This window comes from Cynocephalus volans, chromosome 1 (assembly GCF_027409185.1).
Source record: "Cynocephalus volans isolate mCynVol1 chromosome 1, mCynVol1.pri, whole genome shotgun sequence".
NCBI classification, from domain to species: domain Eukaryota; kingdom Metazoa; phylum Chordata; class Mammalia; order Dermoptera; family Cynocephalidae; genus Cynocephalus; species Cynocephalus volans.
This window is the reverse complement of record NC_084460.1, coordinates 108,870,747-108,888,405: the sequence shown is the minus strand read 5'-3', so window position 1 is coordinate 108,888,405 and position 17,659 is coordinate 108,870,747. Positions and strand designations below refer to the sequence as shown.

Here is a 17,659-nt window from a genome sequence, read left to right as displayed (position 1 = left end):
CTTGTAAGTGTTCTGATTAGAATTTCATATATAATACATATGGAAAATATTCATATTTTTGTGCTATTAAATGTTTACATTAAGGAATATGGAGTCTTTATTAAGGTCTTATTTTATGTTCTTTAATAAAATGTTATAGTTATCTTCTGAAAGGTCTTGTACCTTTCTTGATAAATTCATTTCTAGATATACTTTAACAGCTTTAATGAGGCATAATTTGCCTTATAGAGTTGTGCAACCATCCCCATAAATCAATTTTAAAACTTGCTCACTTCCACAGAAAATTCCTTTATGCTCATTACAGCTAATTCCCACTCACACCCCCAGCCCTATGCAACCACTGATCTTTTTGTCTCTACAGATTTGCTTTTTCTGGACATTTAATATAAAGGGTATCATACTATATGTAATCTTTTGCATCTGGCTTCTTTTAGTTAGCATGTCTTTGAGGCTCTTTTGTTGTAGCATGTATCTGTAATTCCCTCCTTTTCATTGCCGAATAGTGTTCTATTATATGGCTATACCACATTTTCTTTATCCATTCAGCAGTTGATGGATATTTGGGTCATTTCTAGTTTTTGCTATTATGAATAATGCTGCTATTAATATTTATATGCAAGTTTTTTGGTGGACATTCTTTTTTTTTTTGTCTTTTTCGTGACCGGCACTCAGCCAGTGAGTGCACCGGCCAGTCCTATATAGGATCCGAACCCGCGACGGGAGCGTCACCGTGCTCCCAGTGCCTCACTCTCCCGAGTGCGCCACGGGCTCGGCCCTTGGTGGACATTCTTTTGTCTTGGGTAGATTTCTAGGAGTGAAATTGCTGGGTTGACCAATAAGTTTGTATTTACCTTTTTAAGAAACTACCAAACTGTTTTCCAAAGTGATGTACTGTTTTACATTCTCACAAGCAATCTATAAGGGTTTCAGTTTCTCCACATCATCACCAACACTTGGCATTGATGTCTTTTTTATTATACTCATTCTAGTGGATCTGCATTAGTTATCTATAGCTGCATAACAAATTACCCTCAAACTTAGCAGCTTAAAATCAAACCTTTATCACACAGTTTCTGTGGGTCAGGAATCCAGATGCGGTTAGCTAGTTCCTCTGGCTTTAGGATTTCGCACAAAGCTGCAATCAAGGTATTGGCTGCAGCTATAGTCATCTCAAGGCTGACTGGGGGAGGATCTGCTTCCAAGCTCACTCAAGTGGTTGTTAGTAGGATTCAGTTCCTTATGGGACTGAGGGCCTCAGTTCCTTGCTGGCTGTTGGTTGAAGGCCTCCCGCAGTTCTTTGCCACATGGGCTTCACCACAGGGCAGCTCACATTATGGCAGCTGGCTTCCATCAGAGTGAATGAGTGAGAGAGCAAGAGACGGTGAGCAAGACTGAAGCCAGAGTCTTTTTGTAATCTAACCTCAGAAATGACATCCCGTTACTTAGAAGCTGTCTGCCACGTTCATTGTGGCTTTAATTTTCATTTCCCTCAATGACTTATGATGTTGAGCATCTTTTTGCATCCTTATTAGCCATTCATGTGGCTATCCTTCTTTGGATGAAGGATATGCTCACGTTTTTGCCCATTTTAAAAATTGGGTTATTTGTCTTATTATTGAGTCATAAGAGTTCTTTATATATTCTGGATACAAGTTCTTTATTAGATATTTGATTTGCAAATTTTATTAGTTTTCTATTGCTGTGATAACAAATTACCACAAGCTTAGCAGTTTAAGTAACACAAATTTATTATCTTACAGTTCTGTAGGCCAGAATCTGGTCTTACTGGACTAACATTCAGTTGTTGGCTGCTGTACTCTTTTCTGGAGGATCTAGAGGAGAATCTGTTTCCTGCTCATTTGGGTTGTTTGTAGAATTCAGTACCTTGCTTTTTAGGACCAAGGTCCCCATATTCTTGCTGTTTGTAAACTGAGGGTTATTCCTAGTTTCCAGACTCTAATGCATTCCTTGGTTCTTGGCCCCCTTCCCCAATATTCAAAGCTATGTTATCACCAACATGTTGAGTCCTACCCATACTGTATCCTCTCACTCTTCTTCATTGTTGGATCTCTTTCAAATCACTCGTGATTAGATTGGGCCCACTCAGATAATACATCTCAAGGTCTTTAACCTTAATTACACCTGTAGCATCCCTTTGCCATATAAGGTAATATATTCACAGGGTCTGGGGATGTCAACATTTGGTTGGGGGTGGGGGGGAATTATTCTGCGTACCACACAAGTATTTTCTCACAGTCTTTGGCTTGTCATTTCATTTTCGTAATGGTATCCTTTGAAATATAAAAGTCTTTAACTTTTACTAAGACCAATGTATTGATTTTTTTTCTTTTATGGATCATGCTTTTGGTATTATATCTAAGAACATTTTGCCTAAACCAAGGTCACAAAGATTTTCCTGTTGTCTTCAAAAATTTTTATTGTTTTAGTTCTTCAATTTGGATTTATGATACTTTTTTTTAAACTGAAATGTAATTGATTATATATATTCGTGGGGTGCAGAGTTAAATATCAATACCTGTGTACAATGTGTGATGATCAAATTAGGATAATTAGCATATTCATCATTACAAAACAAAATCATTCTTTGTGTCCATTAACCAATTTCTCGCTAACCCCTTAACTCCCTTTCCCACCTCTAGTAACCACAATTCTGTTCTCTCCTGACGTCTGACATATTATTGTGATTGTTCTTTCTCTTTCTTATTTATTTATTTATTTATGAGCTCCCACTTATGAGTGAGGACATGCAGTATTTGTCTTTCTGTGCCTGGCTTATTTCACTTAACGTAATTTTCTCCGAGCTCATCCATGTTGCAGTGAATGGCAGAATTTCATTCTTTTTAATGGCACAGTAGTATTCCATTGTGCACATATAACACATTTTCCTTATCTAGTCATCTGTTGATAGACATTTAGGTTGGTTCCATATCTTGGCTATTGTAAATAGAGCTGCAATTAACATGGGAGTGCAGGTATCCCTTGGACATGATGATCTTCATTCCTTTGGGTATATACCCAGTAGTGGGATTGCTGGATTGTATGGCAGTTCTATCTGTAGCTGTTTGACGAGCCTCCATACTCTTTTCTATGATGACTGCACCAATTTACAGTCCCACCAAAAGTGTGTAAGGGTTCCCCTTTCTCCACACCTTCGCCAGCATTTGTTATTCTCTGTCTTTTTGATAATAGTCAGTCTAACTGGGGTGAGATGATATCTCAATGTGGTTTTGATTTGCATTTCCCTGATGATTAGTGATGCTGAGCATTTTTTCATGTACCTTTTGGTCGTTTGTATGTCCTCTTTTAAGAAATGTCTATTCAGCTCATTTGCCCATTTTTTAATTGGATTATTTGTTTTTTATGTTAAGTTCTTTGAGTTCCTTATATATTCCGGATATTAATTCCTTGTCAGATATATAGTTTGCAAATATTTTCTCCCATTTCGTAGGTGGTTTTTCACTTTGTTGATTGTTTCTTTTGCTGTGCAGAAGGCTTTTCGTTTGATATAATCCCATTTGTTTATTTTTTCTTTTGTTGCCTGTGCTTTTGAAGTCTTATTCATAACGTCTTTGCCCAGTCCTATATCCTAAAGTGTTTCCCCTGTGTTTTCTTCCAGGAAATAGTTTCAGGTCTTACATTTAGGTCTTTAATCCATTTTGAGTTAATTTTTATATACAGTGCAAGGTAAGGATCTAAGTTCTTTTTTTTTTTTTTTTTTAATTATCTCAGCACGTTTTGTTAAAAAAAAAAAAAACTCTCCTTTCCCCCACTGATAGTTTTGGCACCTGTGTTGAAAATCAATAAGTCATAAATGTAAGGATTTATTTATGAACTCTTAATTTTCTTCCATTGATATGTATGCCTATCCTTGCATCAATATCACGCTGTCTTCTTTTCTAGATATTTTAAAGTTTTTGTTACTATTAGGAATGGAGTTAACAGTATTTTGAATCTAAACTATTAACTCAGAACTTTTCCCCTTAGACTAATTGACAGGTTAATATTTAATCTATTATAAAATTGCCTTGGCCTTGGAATTTAAAAGAAAATGCAACTTTTATGCCTGAATTAAGGAACAAAATTACTTTGAATCTATTAAGTTCTATCTTATAGGACTAAGTTACAAAGATGTCAGAGATTTTGGTTACATTAAACATCTTGATGAATAGTACTTAATTTTGTATTTTGAATTTGAAAAGGTTATTATTGTTGTTGTTGTTGTTATATTCTCATATTCCCTTTGTATAAGTAACATATCCAAAGCTCTGATCTCTCTTATTCCTTTCAGATCAATCCATAGAATCTCGTAGACTCTGCAACAAGTCAGTTCAGAGCTTGCCCAACATGGACACCATTTTCAGCGAAGCCTTCTTGAAGATGAGGAAGCAGTACCCCGGGTATCTTGCTCAGGAGGCTTGTGTTCGTGCAGTTCAGGCTGCCATGCAGCATCCCTATGAAGTGGGCATCAAGAAGGAGGAAGAGCTGTTTATGTCCCTTAAGGATTCAGAGCAGGCTAAAGCCCTGCAATATGCTTTCTTTGCTGAGAGAAATGCAAATAAGTGGACAACTCCCTCTGGAGCATCCTGGAAAACAGCATCAGCGCGGCCCATCTCCTCAGTTGGTGTTCTTGGTAAGAGTGTGTGGTAGTTAATTGGATACTCCAAATCCACAAATGTAAAGCACTGCTGTTTGCTTAGGGCCACCAGGTACCAGGTTCTATGCTAAACATATTACAGTGTGCTTGTGTTAGCTAAGTGAGTTCTCACCACAGCCTATGAACTCTCTTCACTTTACATGAGAAGTCTAGAGACGCTAACCTTCTCAACAGTAAGCTAAACACAAGTGACGTGAGTCTGACCCCAGGTCTGTCTGACTCCAGACTCTGGGCACTTTTTACTCTTCCCTACCTCTTCCCTGTATGAATCCCTCACTTCTGGATTTCCTAACAATGATTATTATGTGCACCACATTCAAGGTACGACCTGTCACTCTTGTAGCTAAGTATTTGGAATGAGGTCTCTGTCTTTCTGACCACTGGATTCATTCACTTCTCCTCATTCAAAACCACTATCCTCAAATCCATCTGCACCCTGAAACCATGGCTTCCCTACATTTTTTCCTGGAATTTTTCCAAACAAATGTCTTCTTTCCTCAAAAGCTAGCTGTCCAATTGGCTTCTGTGGGGCCCCTTTCCTAAGCTTCACTTGCTCTTAGTCTTGGCCCAAGAATGGTCTTTGGTGGACATCAAACCCCAAGAAATGGTAAGCAAAATGTTATATGCACCAGCTTACGTACAATCTTCCGGGAAGGAAGTCCATAGTTTACTAAAAGCATCAACTTTCTTACACCTCACCCAGCTCTCTAGCACCAACCCAACTTGGAGGCAAAGAGCTCACTCTACTTTTTCTGCTTGTTGTCTCAGTCAAATTTTGGTATAAAAGAGTATGTCTCCCATGGAAATGCACTGCGCTCCTTCCAGCCCTAAGTCTGTTGAGGTCTACCCTTGGTTCACTTGTGACTTTTTAAGGAGGCAGATAAATAGTGTAACAAAGAACTGGGATTGTTCCTCTTTTTGTGCTTTCTTTCAGCAATACCAGTATTTGTTTCTGGTTATTATGCACATATCTATTTCTTCTCACCTATATTCCTTCAAACCAAGAAAAAATAATAGCAAATGGTTAAGTTTATCAGTATTGTGTGGGTCATCCATTGTTTGAGAATTTCTCTATTTCCTTGCTGTGAGCCTTTTTAAAAGACTTAAGGTTTGCATCTGGTATATAGTGTTTAAAAGTGTGAAGTTGTTTATTTAAAAGTATATCCCTCATTTTTTTGAAAATATTTGAAAGGGCATATAAAATACATAGAAAACAACCTAGATAAAAATAAATGAGGTTGGTCGTTTCCACCTTCCTCTTGTGTATTCCCATACTGTGCTGCATTCTGTCCTTGAGATGCAGCTTTCCACTGCTCCCATGTGCCCTCTGGAACGCTCCTACTCTTCTTCCTCATCTTCTTTATTCTTTGCTCTCTCCTCTCTCTCCTGACCGAAACCTGGTTTACCCTGAGGACCTGCTTCTCCTACAACCTTTCAGGACAATACTCTGCTTCTCCCACACTCTGTGGACCTCAGGGTCACTTCTCAATACCTTCTCACACCACTTTTTCTTTCAGGACACTCTCTGTTGTGGTCCTGCCAAGTGGTCTCATCATTCTATGCCCCTCATCACTATCATTGCTGCACCTCATTTGCTGAAAATTTTGGTTCCTGGGTCACAGTTATCCACTTTGGCCCAGATCATGCTGCCATCCTGATCGTCTTCATTGTCTGTGTGGACAATTCTTCCAGCCCTGTAGCTTCTGGGTCCCTTCGCCTCCTCTGACTCAGTGACATTTGCCTCCCTTCACTTCCACCAGCCACACACATGGCTTCCCCATTCGGTCTTGTCATCACCTGAATATTTCTCCACCTCTGAAATCTGAAACCCCACCTTTTCACCACAACCTTGTATCTTTTCATGTCTCTTACTTGGCTATTCCAACTATATCCACTACTTCATCAGCTCCCTTTTATTTTCTTCTCTCTTCAGCTTTAATTCTGAATCAACACTTTAGCCACTCTCCTGCCAAATTCTGTGATTTTTCTGCCACTGTCCTCGAATTCTGTGATTCATTGCCCCTCCACCATGCTCCCTGGCAAAATCCCCACCCTGATGATCCCAACTGTGCACTTCCATAAATCCAGGCTTCTCAGCACTGCTGGGGACACAGCTCAGATTGGTGCCACTGCAAGTTCCTGTTCTCCCACCTCACTTGGGCTCTCAGGGCCATTAGGACGGGCGAAGAAAGTAGCTGACAAACACTGCAGAACCAGTATTTAAAGCATCCTTATTCTTTATTTCCTTCTCTGAGTAGAAGAGGTTCCTGACCAAATTTAATTCCATGGCAGTTAACGATAGTAATTTGGTAGGGGAGCAGGACTCACGGCCCCTGTTTGTATGTGTTTGTGAGGCAAAATTAGGGACCTAAAATCAATACAATTCAATATATACATATGAAAACATAATAACCAACAGTGAAAAGCCTGGTTCTTCAGCCTCTTCTCTGACAGTTTTGAATGTCTTGAGACCACAGGTTGTGAAAGGAGAAGTTAAGAATTAAGAATGTTTTTTAAGAAATATAAATTGTGTTTTCATGCATGCTTTTATTAAAATGATTAAATGAAAGTGTCAGGTTATAGAAATAAAGAAGAAAGATCTAAAATTATTTCTAGAACACTTCTAAAAAGTGTTAATCTGGTTCACTTTTGTGATTTGGATTATGAGCTGATTCGTAGCCCACTCCTCCACTCCCCATCCCCACCAAGGTCCTTCAGCAGAAAGACCTGCTGTGAGATGTAAGCAGCAAAGAACTGTACTACCTCTTCACTACAGTGCTTTCCTTTCCTCCTCTGTTTTCAGTTCTAAGATATCACCTATGTTACGTTACAGTTTACAAGGCACTTTCCCGTAACTTCTCATTATTCCTTATTGTACTAGTGAGATCATAATTTCTACAATGTTAGAAATTGTATGTGAAGTTTGGGTCTAATAGCCAGAAGCCAGAGTTGTGAACCCCACACTCTACCTCCTAATATTTACCCTGGCTAAAGTTTAGGATACAAGTTGCTATAGCAATGAGAGGAGCTATTTAGCCTTCTTGTTACTGGGAGAAATGTAAATGTTGAATAAATTTGGAAAACTAAATGCTTTTAATAATTTAATATACTTATTTATTTATTATGTTATATATTATATAGTATTAAGCAATTTAATAAATTTGGAAAATTAAATCAATATATTCCAGAGAAAGTAAATCAGTGATTTCTGATGACTGATACATCCTATATTCAAAAACAATCCCCAAAGTTAGTCAATATAAAGTATAGAAGAGTAATATATAAATGGCTTTGACAAAGCTGTTTTATCCACTGTGGATTCGTTAAGTAACAGATAACTTGCTGTTGTAACAGATAATCCACAATCTCAGTGGTTTAACACAATAAAGATCTATTCATTGCTCACTCCATAAGGTCATTCTAGGACCAGGTACTTTTCAACTAGTGGCTCTGCCATTTTTTAGGATAAGGGTCAGCAAACTTTTTCTGTAAAGTTCCAGATAGTAAATATTTCGGGCTTCGTGGGCCAGGTGGTCTCTGTTGCAACTACTCAAGTTTGCCATTGTGCACAAAAGCAACTGTAGATAATACAGAAACAATTTAGTGTGGTTGCATTCCAATAAAACTTTATCAAGATTGCAATTTGAATTTGATGTAAGTTTCATGTGTCACAAAATAGTATTCTTCTTTTTATTTTTTTAACTATTTAAAAATGTAAAAATATTTTAGCTAGCAGGCAGTACAAAAACAGGCAGTGGTCTGGGTTTGCCCTGCAGGCCATAGTTTGCCCACACCTGTCTAGGGCCTCCTCCAAGGCCTCAGAGTTTTTCTCTGCATCTTCTACATCCAGACGGCAATGAAATATCTTGTGGGAGATTTTAGGAGCCAGTCCTAGATCTCACATCATGCCCCATACCACCGCTTTTCATTGACCAGAATTAGTTACAGGCCCTACCCTCCTAGGGTGCAAGAGTTTTAGAAAACACAGTTCTTCTATGTGCCCAGGAGGAAAATGAAATGGTATGAGGAATGAACAGTAACATATTTTCCATCAAATAATATTTCTCTACATTTTCCATTCTTCTTGCCTTTCCTTAAAATTTTTCTCCCTTTTCTTTTCTCTTCCCTAATCTGGATGGTTCGACTTCCCCAATTTTACCTGTCTTGATATGTCTTTCTTCAAGGCCAATTTCAAATGTCTTTGTCTTGAAGCTTCTCTTGATTCAGTCAACTAAATATAATGTCTTTCCTTTGAATCACCAAAGAAATTTGAACTTCTTACATCACTTACTTTACCATATAGGATGAATATTTGTGAACTCTTCTTCCCATCACTAGATTATAAACTCCCTTAGGGTTGATGCTGCTCACGGTGTGGGTTTTTTTTTTTTAATATATATATATATATATATATATATAACAGTTTTATTGAGATGTAACTCATATACTGCTTTAAATTCACCCTTTGAAAGCATACAATTCACTGTAAACTGGTGCAGCTGCTATGGACAATAGTATGGCAGTTCTCCAAAAAGTTAAAAAATAGAATTACCGTATGATCCAGCAATTCCACTTCTGGGCATATATCCAAAAGAATTGAAAGCAGGGACTCAAACTGATATTTGTACATTTTTGTTCATAGCAGAATTATTTACAACAGACTAAAGGTGGAAGCAACCCAAGTTGCCCATTGACAGATAAGTAGATAAACAAAATGTGGTATATACATACAATGGAATATTATTCAGCCTTAAAATGGAAGAAAATTCTGACACATGCTACAAAATGGATGAATCTTGAGGACATTAGGCCAAGTAAAATAAGCTAGTGACAAAAGGACAAATACTGTATGATTCCATTTATATGAGGTACCTAGGGCACAGTAATCAAATTCATGGAGATAGAAAATAGAATAGTTGCTAGGGGCTGGGGAGCAGGGATAATGGGGAGTTATTGCTTAGTGGGCACAAAGTTTCAGTTTACGGTTTTAAAGCATTCTGATGTGGTTGTAAAATGTTATGAATGTACTTAATGCCACTAAACTGTACACTTAAAAATGATTATGATGTTACATCTCATGTGTATTTTGCCACAATTTTAAGAAATAAAAAAATGCATAATAACTATCACTAAAGAAAAAATACAATTCAGTGGTTTTTAGATATTCACAGAGTTGTGCAATCATTGCCACATCAATTTCCGCACATTTTCATCACCTCAAAAAGAAATCCTGCATGCATTAGTAGCCACTCCTTATCACCCCTCCCCCAGCCCCTGGCAACCACTGGCTGCTTTCTGTCTCTATGGATTTGCCTATTCTGGACATTTCATATAAATGGAATCATACAATATGTGACCTTTTGTGTCTGGCTTTTTAAACTTACCATAATGTTTTCAAAATTCATCCATGTTGTAGCATGTATCAGTACTTATTCCTTTTAATGCCCAAATAATATTCTATATTTTATGTATTCATCAATCAATGGACATTTGAGTTGTGTCTACTTTTTGGCTATTTTGAATAATGCTGCTATGAATATTCATGAGCAAGTTTTGTGTGGATGTATGTTTTTAATTCTCTTGGAGATATATACATATAAAAGTGGAAGTGCTAGATCATGTGGTAACTTCACATTTAACATTTTGAGTAACTGCCAAACTGTTTCCCACAGCAGCTGCACCATTTTACACTCTGCCAGCAATGTATCAGCGTTGTGATTTCTCTCTACATCCTCACCAACACTTGTTATTGTCTTTCTTTTTCATTATAGCCATCCCAGGGGGTGTGAAGTGGTATCTCATTGTGGTTTTGATTTGCATTTCCTTAATGACTAATGATGTTGAACATCTTTTCATGTGCTTATTGGCCACCTGTATCTTTTCTTTGGAGAAGTGTTTATTAGATCCTTTGCCCAATTTTAAATTGGATTACTTGTCTTTTTATTGTTGAGTTGTAAGAGTTCTTTATATACTCTGAATGCAAGTCCCTTATCAGATATATGAGTTGCAAACATTTTCTTACATTCTGTGGATTGTCCTTTCACTTTCTTTATGGTGTCCTTTGAAGTACAAAAGTTTTTAACTTTGATGACATTCAATTTATCTTTTTTTCTTCTGTTGTTTGTGCTTTTGGTGTCATATCTAAGAAATCGTTGCCTAATCTAAGATCACAAGGATTTACTCATCAGATTTACTTGTAAGAATTTTATAGTTTTAACTCTTACATTTAGTTCCATGATCCATTTTGAGTTAGTTTTTGGATATGGCATGAGGTAAGGATCCAACATTCTTTTGCATGTGGATATTCAGTTGTTCTAGCACCATTTATTGAAAAGACTATTTTTTCCCCATTGAATGGTCTTGGCACCCTTGTCAAAAATCAATTTGCCATAGTGTATGGGTTTATTTCTGACTCTCAATTCTATTCCATTGATCTATATGTCTGTCCTTATGTCAGAACCACACTGTCTTGAATACTGTAGTTTTGTCGTGTTTCGAAATTGGGAAGAGCAAATCCTCCAACTTTGTTCTTCCTTTAATTTATTCTTATTGAAGCTTAATTGATTATACATTCTTTTTAAATATTGTTTTGGCTCTTCTGGGTTCCTTGCATTTCTGTATAAATTTTAGGTTCAACTTGTTAATTTCTGCAAAAAAAAAAAAATCTGGGATTTTATAGCAATTGCATTGGCTCTGCAGATCAATTTGGGTAGTATTGCCATCTTAACAATGTTAAGTCTTCTGACTGATGAACATTGGATGTCTTTCCTTTTATTTAGGTCTTCTTTAGTTTCTTTCAACAATGTTTTGTAGTTTTTACTATACAAGTCTTCATATTCTTTGTTAAATTTATTCCTAAGTGTATTATTATTTTTGATGCTATCGTAAGTAGAATTGTTTTATTTCATATTCAGATTGTTCATTGTTAGTATATAGAAATACAATTGATTTTTATTATTGATTATGTATCCTGCAACCTTGTTGGACTTGTTTATTAGTTCTAATAGCTTTTGTGTGTGCATGTGTGTGTGTGTGTGTATGTGTGTGTGTGTGTGTGTGTGCGTGTGTGAATTCTACTGATTTTTATATCCTCTGGAGCACTTAACACAGTGCCTAGTCCTAACTAGTTCTCAATCCATTTGTGTTTCCTGAATCAGTCTCTTTAAATGCCACATTGCCACAGAAGCCTTCCATCCAGCGAATAATTTTCCAGTTTCTATTATCATTAAATCCTTCTTTTTATCCTTCACTCTTTATCTGCAGGCTTGGGAACAATGGGCCGAGGCATTGTCATTTCTTTTGCAAGGGCCAATATCCCTGTGATTGCTGTAGAATCAGACAAAAAACAGCTAGAGACTGCAAACAAGATAATAACCTCTGTCTTGGAAAATGATGCATCCAAAATGCAGCAGAGTGGCCGCTCTTGGTCAGGACAGAAACCCAGGTTAACTTCTTCTATAAAGGACCTTGGTGATGTAGATTTAGTCATTGAAGCAGTATTTGAGGAAATGAAGCTGAAGAAGCAAGTCTTTGCTGACCTGTCAAATGTGTGCAAGCCAGAAGCTTTTTTGTGCACCAATACTTCAGGCCTGGATGTTGATGAGATTGCTTCTTCTACTGATCGTCCTCACTTGGTCATTGGCACCCACTTCTTCTCACCAGCTCATGTCATGAAGTTGTTAGAGGTTGTTCCCAGCCAATATTCTTCCCCTACTACCATTGCCACGGTTATGAACTTATCAAAAAAGATTAAAAAGATTGGAGTAGTTGTAGGCAACTGTTTTCTGTTTGTTGGGAATCGAATGATGAATCCTTATCACAATCAGGCATATTTCTTGTTAGAAGAAGGCAGTAAGCCTGAGGAGATAGATCAGGTGCTGGAAGAGTTTGGTTTTAAAATGGGACCTTTTAGAGTGTCTGATCTTGCTGGGTTGGATGTGGGTTGGAAATCTCGAAAGGGAAAAGGTCTTACTGGACCTACATTGCCTCCAGGAACTCCTGCCCGAAAGCGGGACAATAGGAGATACTGCCCAATTCCTGATATGCTTTGTGAGTTAGGACGATTTGGCCAGAAGGTAGGTAAGGGTTGGTATCAATATGATGAACCATTGAGTAGGGTTCACAAACTTGATCCCTGGCTTTCCAAATTTCTGTCACAGTATAGGGAAACCCATCATATTGAACCACGTATCATTAGCCGGGATGAGATCCTTGAGCGCTGCTTATATTCACTTATCAATGAAGCATTCCGTATCTTGGGAGAAGGGATAGCTGCTAGCCCAGAGCACATTGACGTTATCTATTTATATGGGTATGGATGGCCAAGGTACAGGGGTGGGCCCATGTTCTATGCTTCCACAGTTGGATTGCCCACAGTGCTAGAGAAGTTGCAGAAATATTACAGGCAGAATCCTGATATTCCCCAACTGGAGCCCAGTGACTATTTGAAAAAACTGGCTTCCCAGGGAAACCCTCCTCTGAAAGAATGGCAAAGCTTGGCAGGGCCCCCCAGCAGTAAATTGTGATTCAGCCTTTCAGGTAATGCTTCATATGCTGGCATAAGGTAATACTGAATTTCAATGATATTAAATCTAAAAATTCAAAGTAAGATTGCTCTGAAATACAAAGCCAAAGAAATAATCGGTCAGCAAAATCTCCTCTTTGGGTCTTCTCTCTGATGATTCTACTGGGTCAGATCTTTAGGAATGTGCTTCCTGTGCCTCTGAATCTGTCTCTATCAGATAAACTCAATGAATAAACCTGTGTTAATACCATAATAGGTGATGAGAGAGCCTCAGGAATAGTTGAGGTTCCCAAGTGCTTTGATCATTAGAGAAATGTCAGCAATTAATAAATGATAAATACAGCTAAGTCAGAAATTTATTTTGACCTTTTTCAACCTTACACACATATTATTGATGGGAAATCTTAAAGATCGTACATTCAATAAACATTTATTGAGTGCTTCCTGAGCATCTTGCACCGTCCGAGAGCACTTGGCTTATCTATAATCCAGAGGGGCATTAAACCAGTAAGGAAACCTGTAATGAAGTGCAGTCTATCATCCTCAGAGGTAGAGTGGCCTAAGGCTGGAATTGTTGAGGAGTGGGGAGTGGGGAGTGACTGCTAGTGGGTACAGGATTTCTTTTTGGGTTGATAAAAATGTTCTAAAATTGTGATGGTTGCATAACTGTGAATATACTAAAAACCACTGAGTTGTATACTTTAAGTACGTGAATTGTATGGTATGTGAATTATACCTTAATAAAGCCATTAATAAATAAGCATATAAATGGGGCTGAAATTGTTGTCCTTCAGTGAACTGTTTTCACAATATTTTCACCTCTGAATCCAAACAAAATTATCAAAAGTCCTCATGGAGGGATCTCGAATGAATAGAATATAAATTTTCCATTGTAAACAAAGACCAAACCAAAAAAAATAACCAAGAGTGCGCCTTGAATTATAGTTCAATTTAGAATAAGTTTTGAGATATATACTCCTGGATTTTATGTAACTTGATTTTTGAAATTAAAGACATAAATGGAAAAGATTCCTGAAAGTAGTCACTTTGTCTCCAAAGTGACTATTTTCAAGTTAATGTTTTAAAAAAAAAAACAACACATACTTTTCTTCCTCAACCCTTGAATGGATTTTATTTGGGGTTCTTAAAATTTATTTTCATTCTATACTAGCCTTTATATTGAAGTTTTGAAACTAGAGGGCCCATGAATAGATTTTACAAATTAATAACCAGTGAAATTTATGATAAAGTTTGTGTATATGTATCTGAGTGCATTTCTTGGAAGAGGTACCATCTTACATCATGTTCTCACAAGTGTCTTTGACCCAATAAATGTTAAAGACCAAAACACCATATAGAAAATGGGAAGAAGAAATATGAGTTCATTTTTTAAAAATTTTATATTAAAGGAGGCAAAACTAATTCTAATTTGTTGGGCTCTATATATCATAGTAGTTAATACGATGAAATCTTTCAGAATGTCCTATCCTGTCCTTGAAAATACTCTTGCTTAAAAGGCTGATTTCATTGTTGTAATAATTATTGTAATAATTGTAAAAATTATCTATCTTTTTAAAAAAACTGATATTTTTAAATATGTGTCCTCATAGTAATTGTCTCTGACGAGAACTATATGAGTATATTCTAAACACCCATGAAGCTTTGCCATAAGACTCCAGCTTTAAAGATGAGATTAATGATGTTCCTCAAATCAGTAAAGCAGCGCTGAAAGTGCAGGTGCAGTTGCTATCTAGTCATTCATCTCCAGCAGGAACAGGTGTGCATGAGAGAGAGAAAGTGAGCGATCCTAAACTCCTCTGATTAATGATGTTACAGAATTGTTTATGCAAATTATACTCTACCACACTGTAGGAACCTGGACTTTCTAGGGTCTTACATCTGTCTTTAAAATAGGCACTTAGAAATCAGAAATATTGCAGGCTCACTACATTATCTGAACCTCTTTTGTATCCATTGGTGAGATTAATCTAAATCAAGTTATCTGGACTGTGTTTAAAAACAGCTTCAGGCAAGAGCAGAATAGTACTGGACTAGTCTTGGGACTGTGAGTGCCATCTGCTTATCTTGCTGGCTTATACGTATTTTGAGATACAGACAAATTACACCACTTCCAGGCAAGACGGCAGGGTTGCACAACTCCAGAACCCACCATTCATACTGTGCATCAAGGAATTGTCATGCACATAGAAATAATGTGAATGGCACCCCCTAGAGTCGTGCAATGCCCAGTATTGTTTCCAGGGCATTCTGTAGTTTCAAGCCAAAAACTCTTACGTTTACTGTTGCATCTTTTAAAATTTTTAATTGACACATAGTAATTGTACATATTTATGGAGTACAATCTGATGTTTTGATACATATATGTTGTATAATGATCAAGTCAGGGTAGTTAGTGTATCTGCAGTTATCATTTCTTTATGGCAAGAACACTCAAAAGCCTCTCCTCTAGTTCTAATGTAATATACAAAACTTTACTGTTAACCTTAGTCACCCTGCTGTGCAATAGAACATCAGAACTTATTCCTCCTATGTAATTATAATTTTGTACTGGTTGACCCACCCCTCCCTGTTTTCCTCTCCCTCCTCCCCCTGCCGGTCTGTTATAAGTATCATTTTAAACAAAGTTAGATGACAAAAGTGCTGGGAAAAATCTCCATTTAGATTGGGTCTCCACTGGGACCAAATTTTTAGAAAGTGATTACATCTTGTTTGTTCTTTTTAGTATTTTTTTTTTCCTAGCACCTTGATAAAGAGGAATATTAGAGAAATGAGCAGGGCTTTAATTCTTGTCCAAAGAATTCCAAGGGCATTTCAATTGCAATATTTATTTGTTATCTTTCACCCAACTTAAAATAGCCTGGCAGAATGAGTGCCTGAAAGCATCTTCTAGGGTGACATGAGCAGAGCTGACAATCTATCTTTTGCTTAGGGTTTTCACTGCACTTAGTGTTATTCCACATTCTCTAACAGGACACAGAAGCGGTTGCTAATTCTAGCCATAATGTGATGTCCTTAGGATGAGATTATGGCAAAACCTTCTCAAACCAAATTATAAATGCACTTGGATTTTTATAGCCAGATGAGGCATGGGGAGTTGTTGATTTGTAAATTTTGGCAGAGACTGTTGGCTGTCCCCCAGTGTTTCTCTTATTCTGTAATAATTAATGTCCCAGTTTTTAGCTGAGCATGTATTTGTCTGGTATACACAATATATTTGTCAGCTTCTCCTTCAAGCTGTGGATGTACGACTAAGTTCTAGACAATAGGATGAAAGTGGGAGTGTCACGTAGCAGCTTCTAGGACCCTACTTAACAGTCAGATTATGTGCATCCTTTGCCAATTTCTTTTTTGTACCTTTCTCCATCTCGCTCCCGGGAACACAGATGTGATGGCTGGAGTTCCACACGCTGTATTAGACCATAAAGACAAAGTCATACCCTAGAATGGAAAGCAGTAAAGAGCTTGGGTCCCAAAGAACCTCATGAAGCAGAGTTGCCACTCTATCTTTCAACAGCCATTTATGTGAGAGAGAAATCCTCTCCTATTGTGGGTAAACCCGTGTTATTGTAGGTCTTTAATTACTCACAGCTAACGCTAATCTGAACTAATGCAGGTGAGGTCCAAGAATTAGTGGGCTTTTGCTTTGTTTTCTCATTGCCATAGGCACTTCTGATGCACAGGCAGTTTTAAGAACCTAGTCTCATTAAACAGAATTTCTGTTTTTCTTTAATTAATTAATTAATTCATTCATTCATTCATTTTGCCAGTGTGATGTGTTTTTTCAACTTGCTATTGAATTGCTCAGAAATGCTTATGTTATGTTCCACATATAGTTGTTATAGACATTCATGGAGATACCTACTAAAAACCTGAGAACAGGGCTTTAAATCTTTAAATCAACATTTACTAGGAAATAATCTCATAGGCCTACCTGAACCTTAAATTGACTGCTACTTAATTAGAGATAAAAAAAAAAAAAGACTTATAAAGAAAACATGTATTCTTATAAAGAGAGTGGTCAACAATGGCACAAAGGAAAAGTAGTTCGAGAAGCAATATCTGTCAGCACTGACCAAAAGGGAGAGACTGAATCTGGGGTGCACAAACCTTCTGCTCACTAGATCAGAGATCTCCAAAATGGGGTGCCCTTACCCAAGGGAGCATGAAAGATGATCCACAGAAGTGCAGGCAGAAAATGTTAGAACTACTATTGCTACTTATTTTTGTCTAAATAAGAAACTAGTCTTGATTAATATTTTGTGTGCCGAGGTACACTGTTGTCTTTACTAGGCTGCACCTCAGACAGCCATAAATGAAGACTGAAGTATCCTGATGGGGAGGAGCGCAAGTTCCAAAATGCAGACAGGTGGACAGTGGCATCCTCCCTATTTCATTTGCTGTCAGCATGTTGAGAAATATTACACATTACGTGTTCTGGG

General features: G+C 37.3%; 1 protein-coding gene across 2 annotated transcripts in view; it reads left to right on the top strand.

The window, feature by feature from the left end:
* Positions 1-13,945, top strand: part of EHHADH (enoyl-CoA hydratase and 3-hydroxyacyl CoA dehydrogenase) — a 44,441-nt gene extending 30,496 nt beyond the window's left edge. For both annotated transcript variants that reach the window (XM_063105744.1, XM_063105749.1), the window contains exons 6-7: positions 4,310-4,651; positions 11,939-13,945. In XM_063105744.1, coding sequence (XP_062961814.1) covers positions 4,310-4,651; positions 11,939-13,200 — 1,604 coding nt within the window. In that variant the 3' untranslated portion in view covers positions 13,201-13,945. The remainder of the gene's footprint in view (positions 1-4,309; positions 4,652-11,938) is intronic.
* Positions 13,946-17,659: the final 3,714 nt, after the last annotated feature.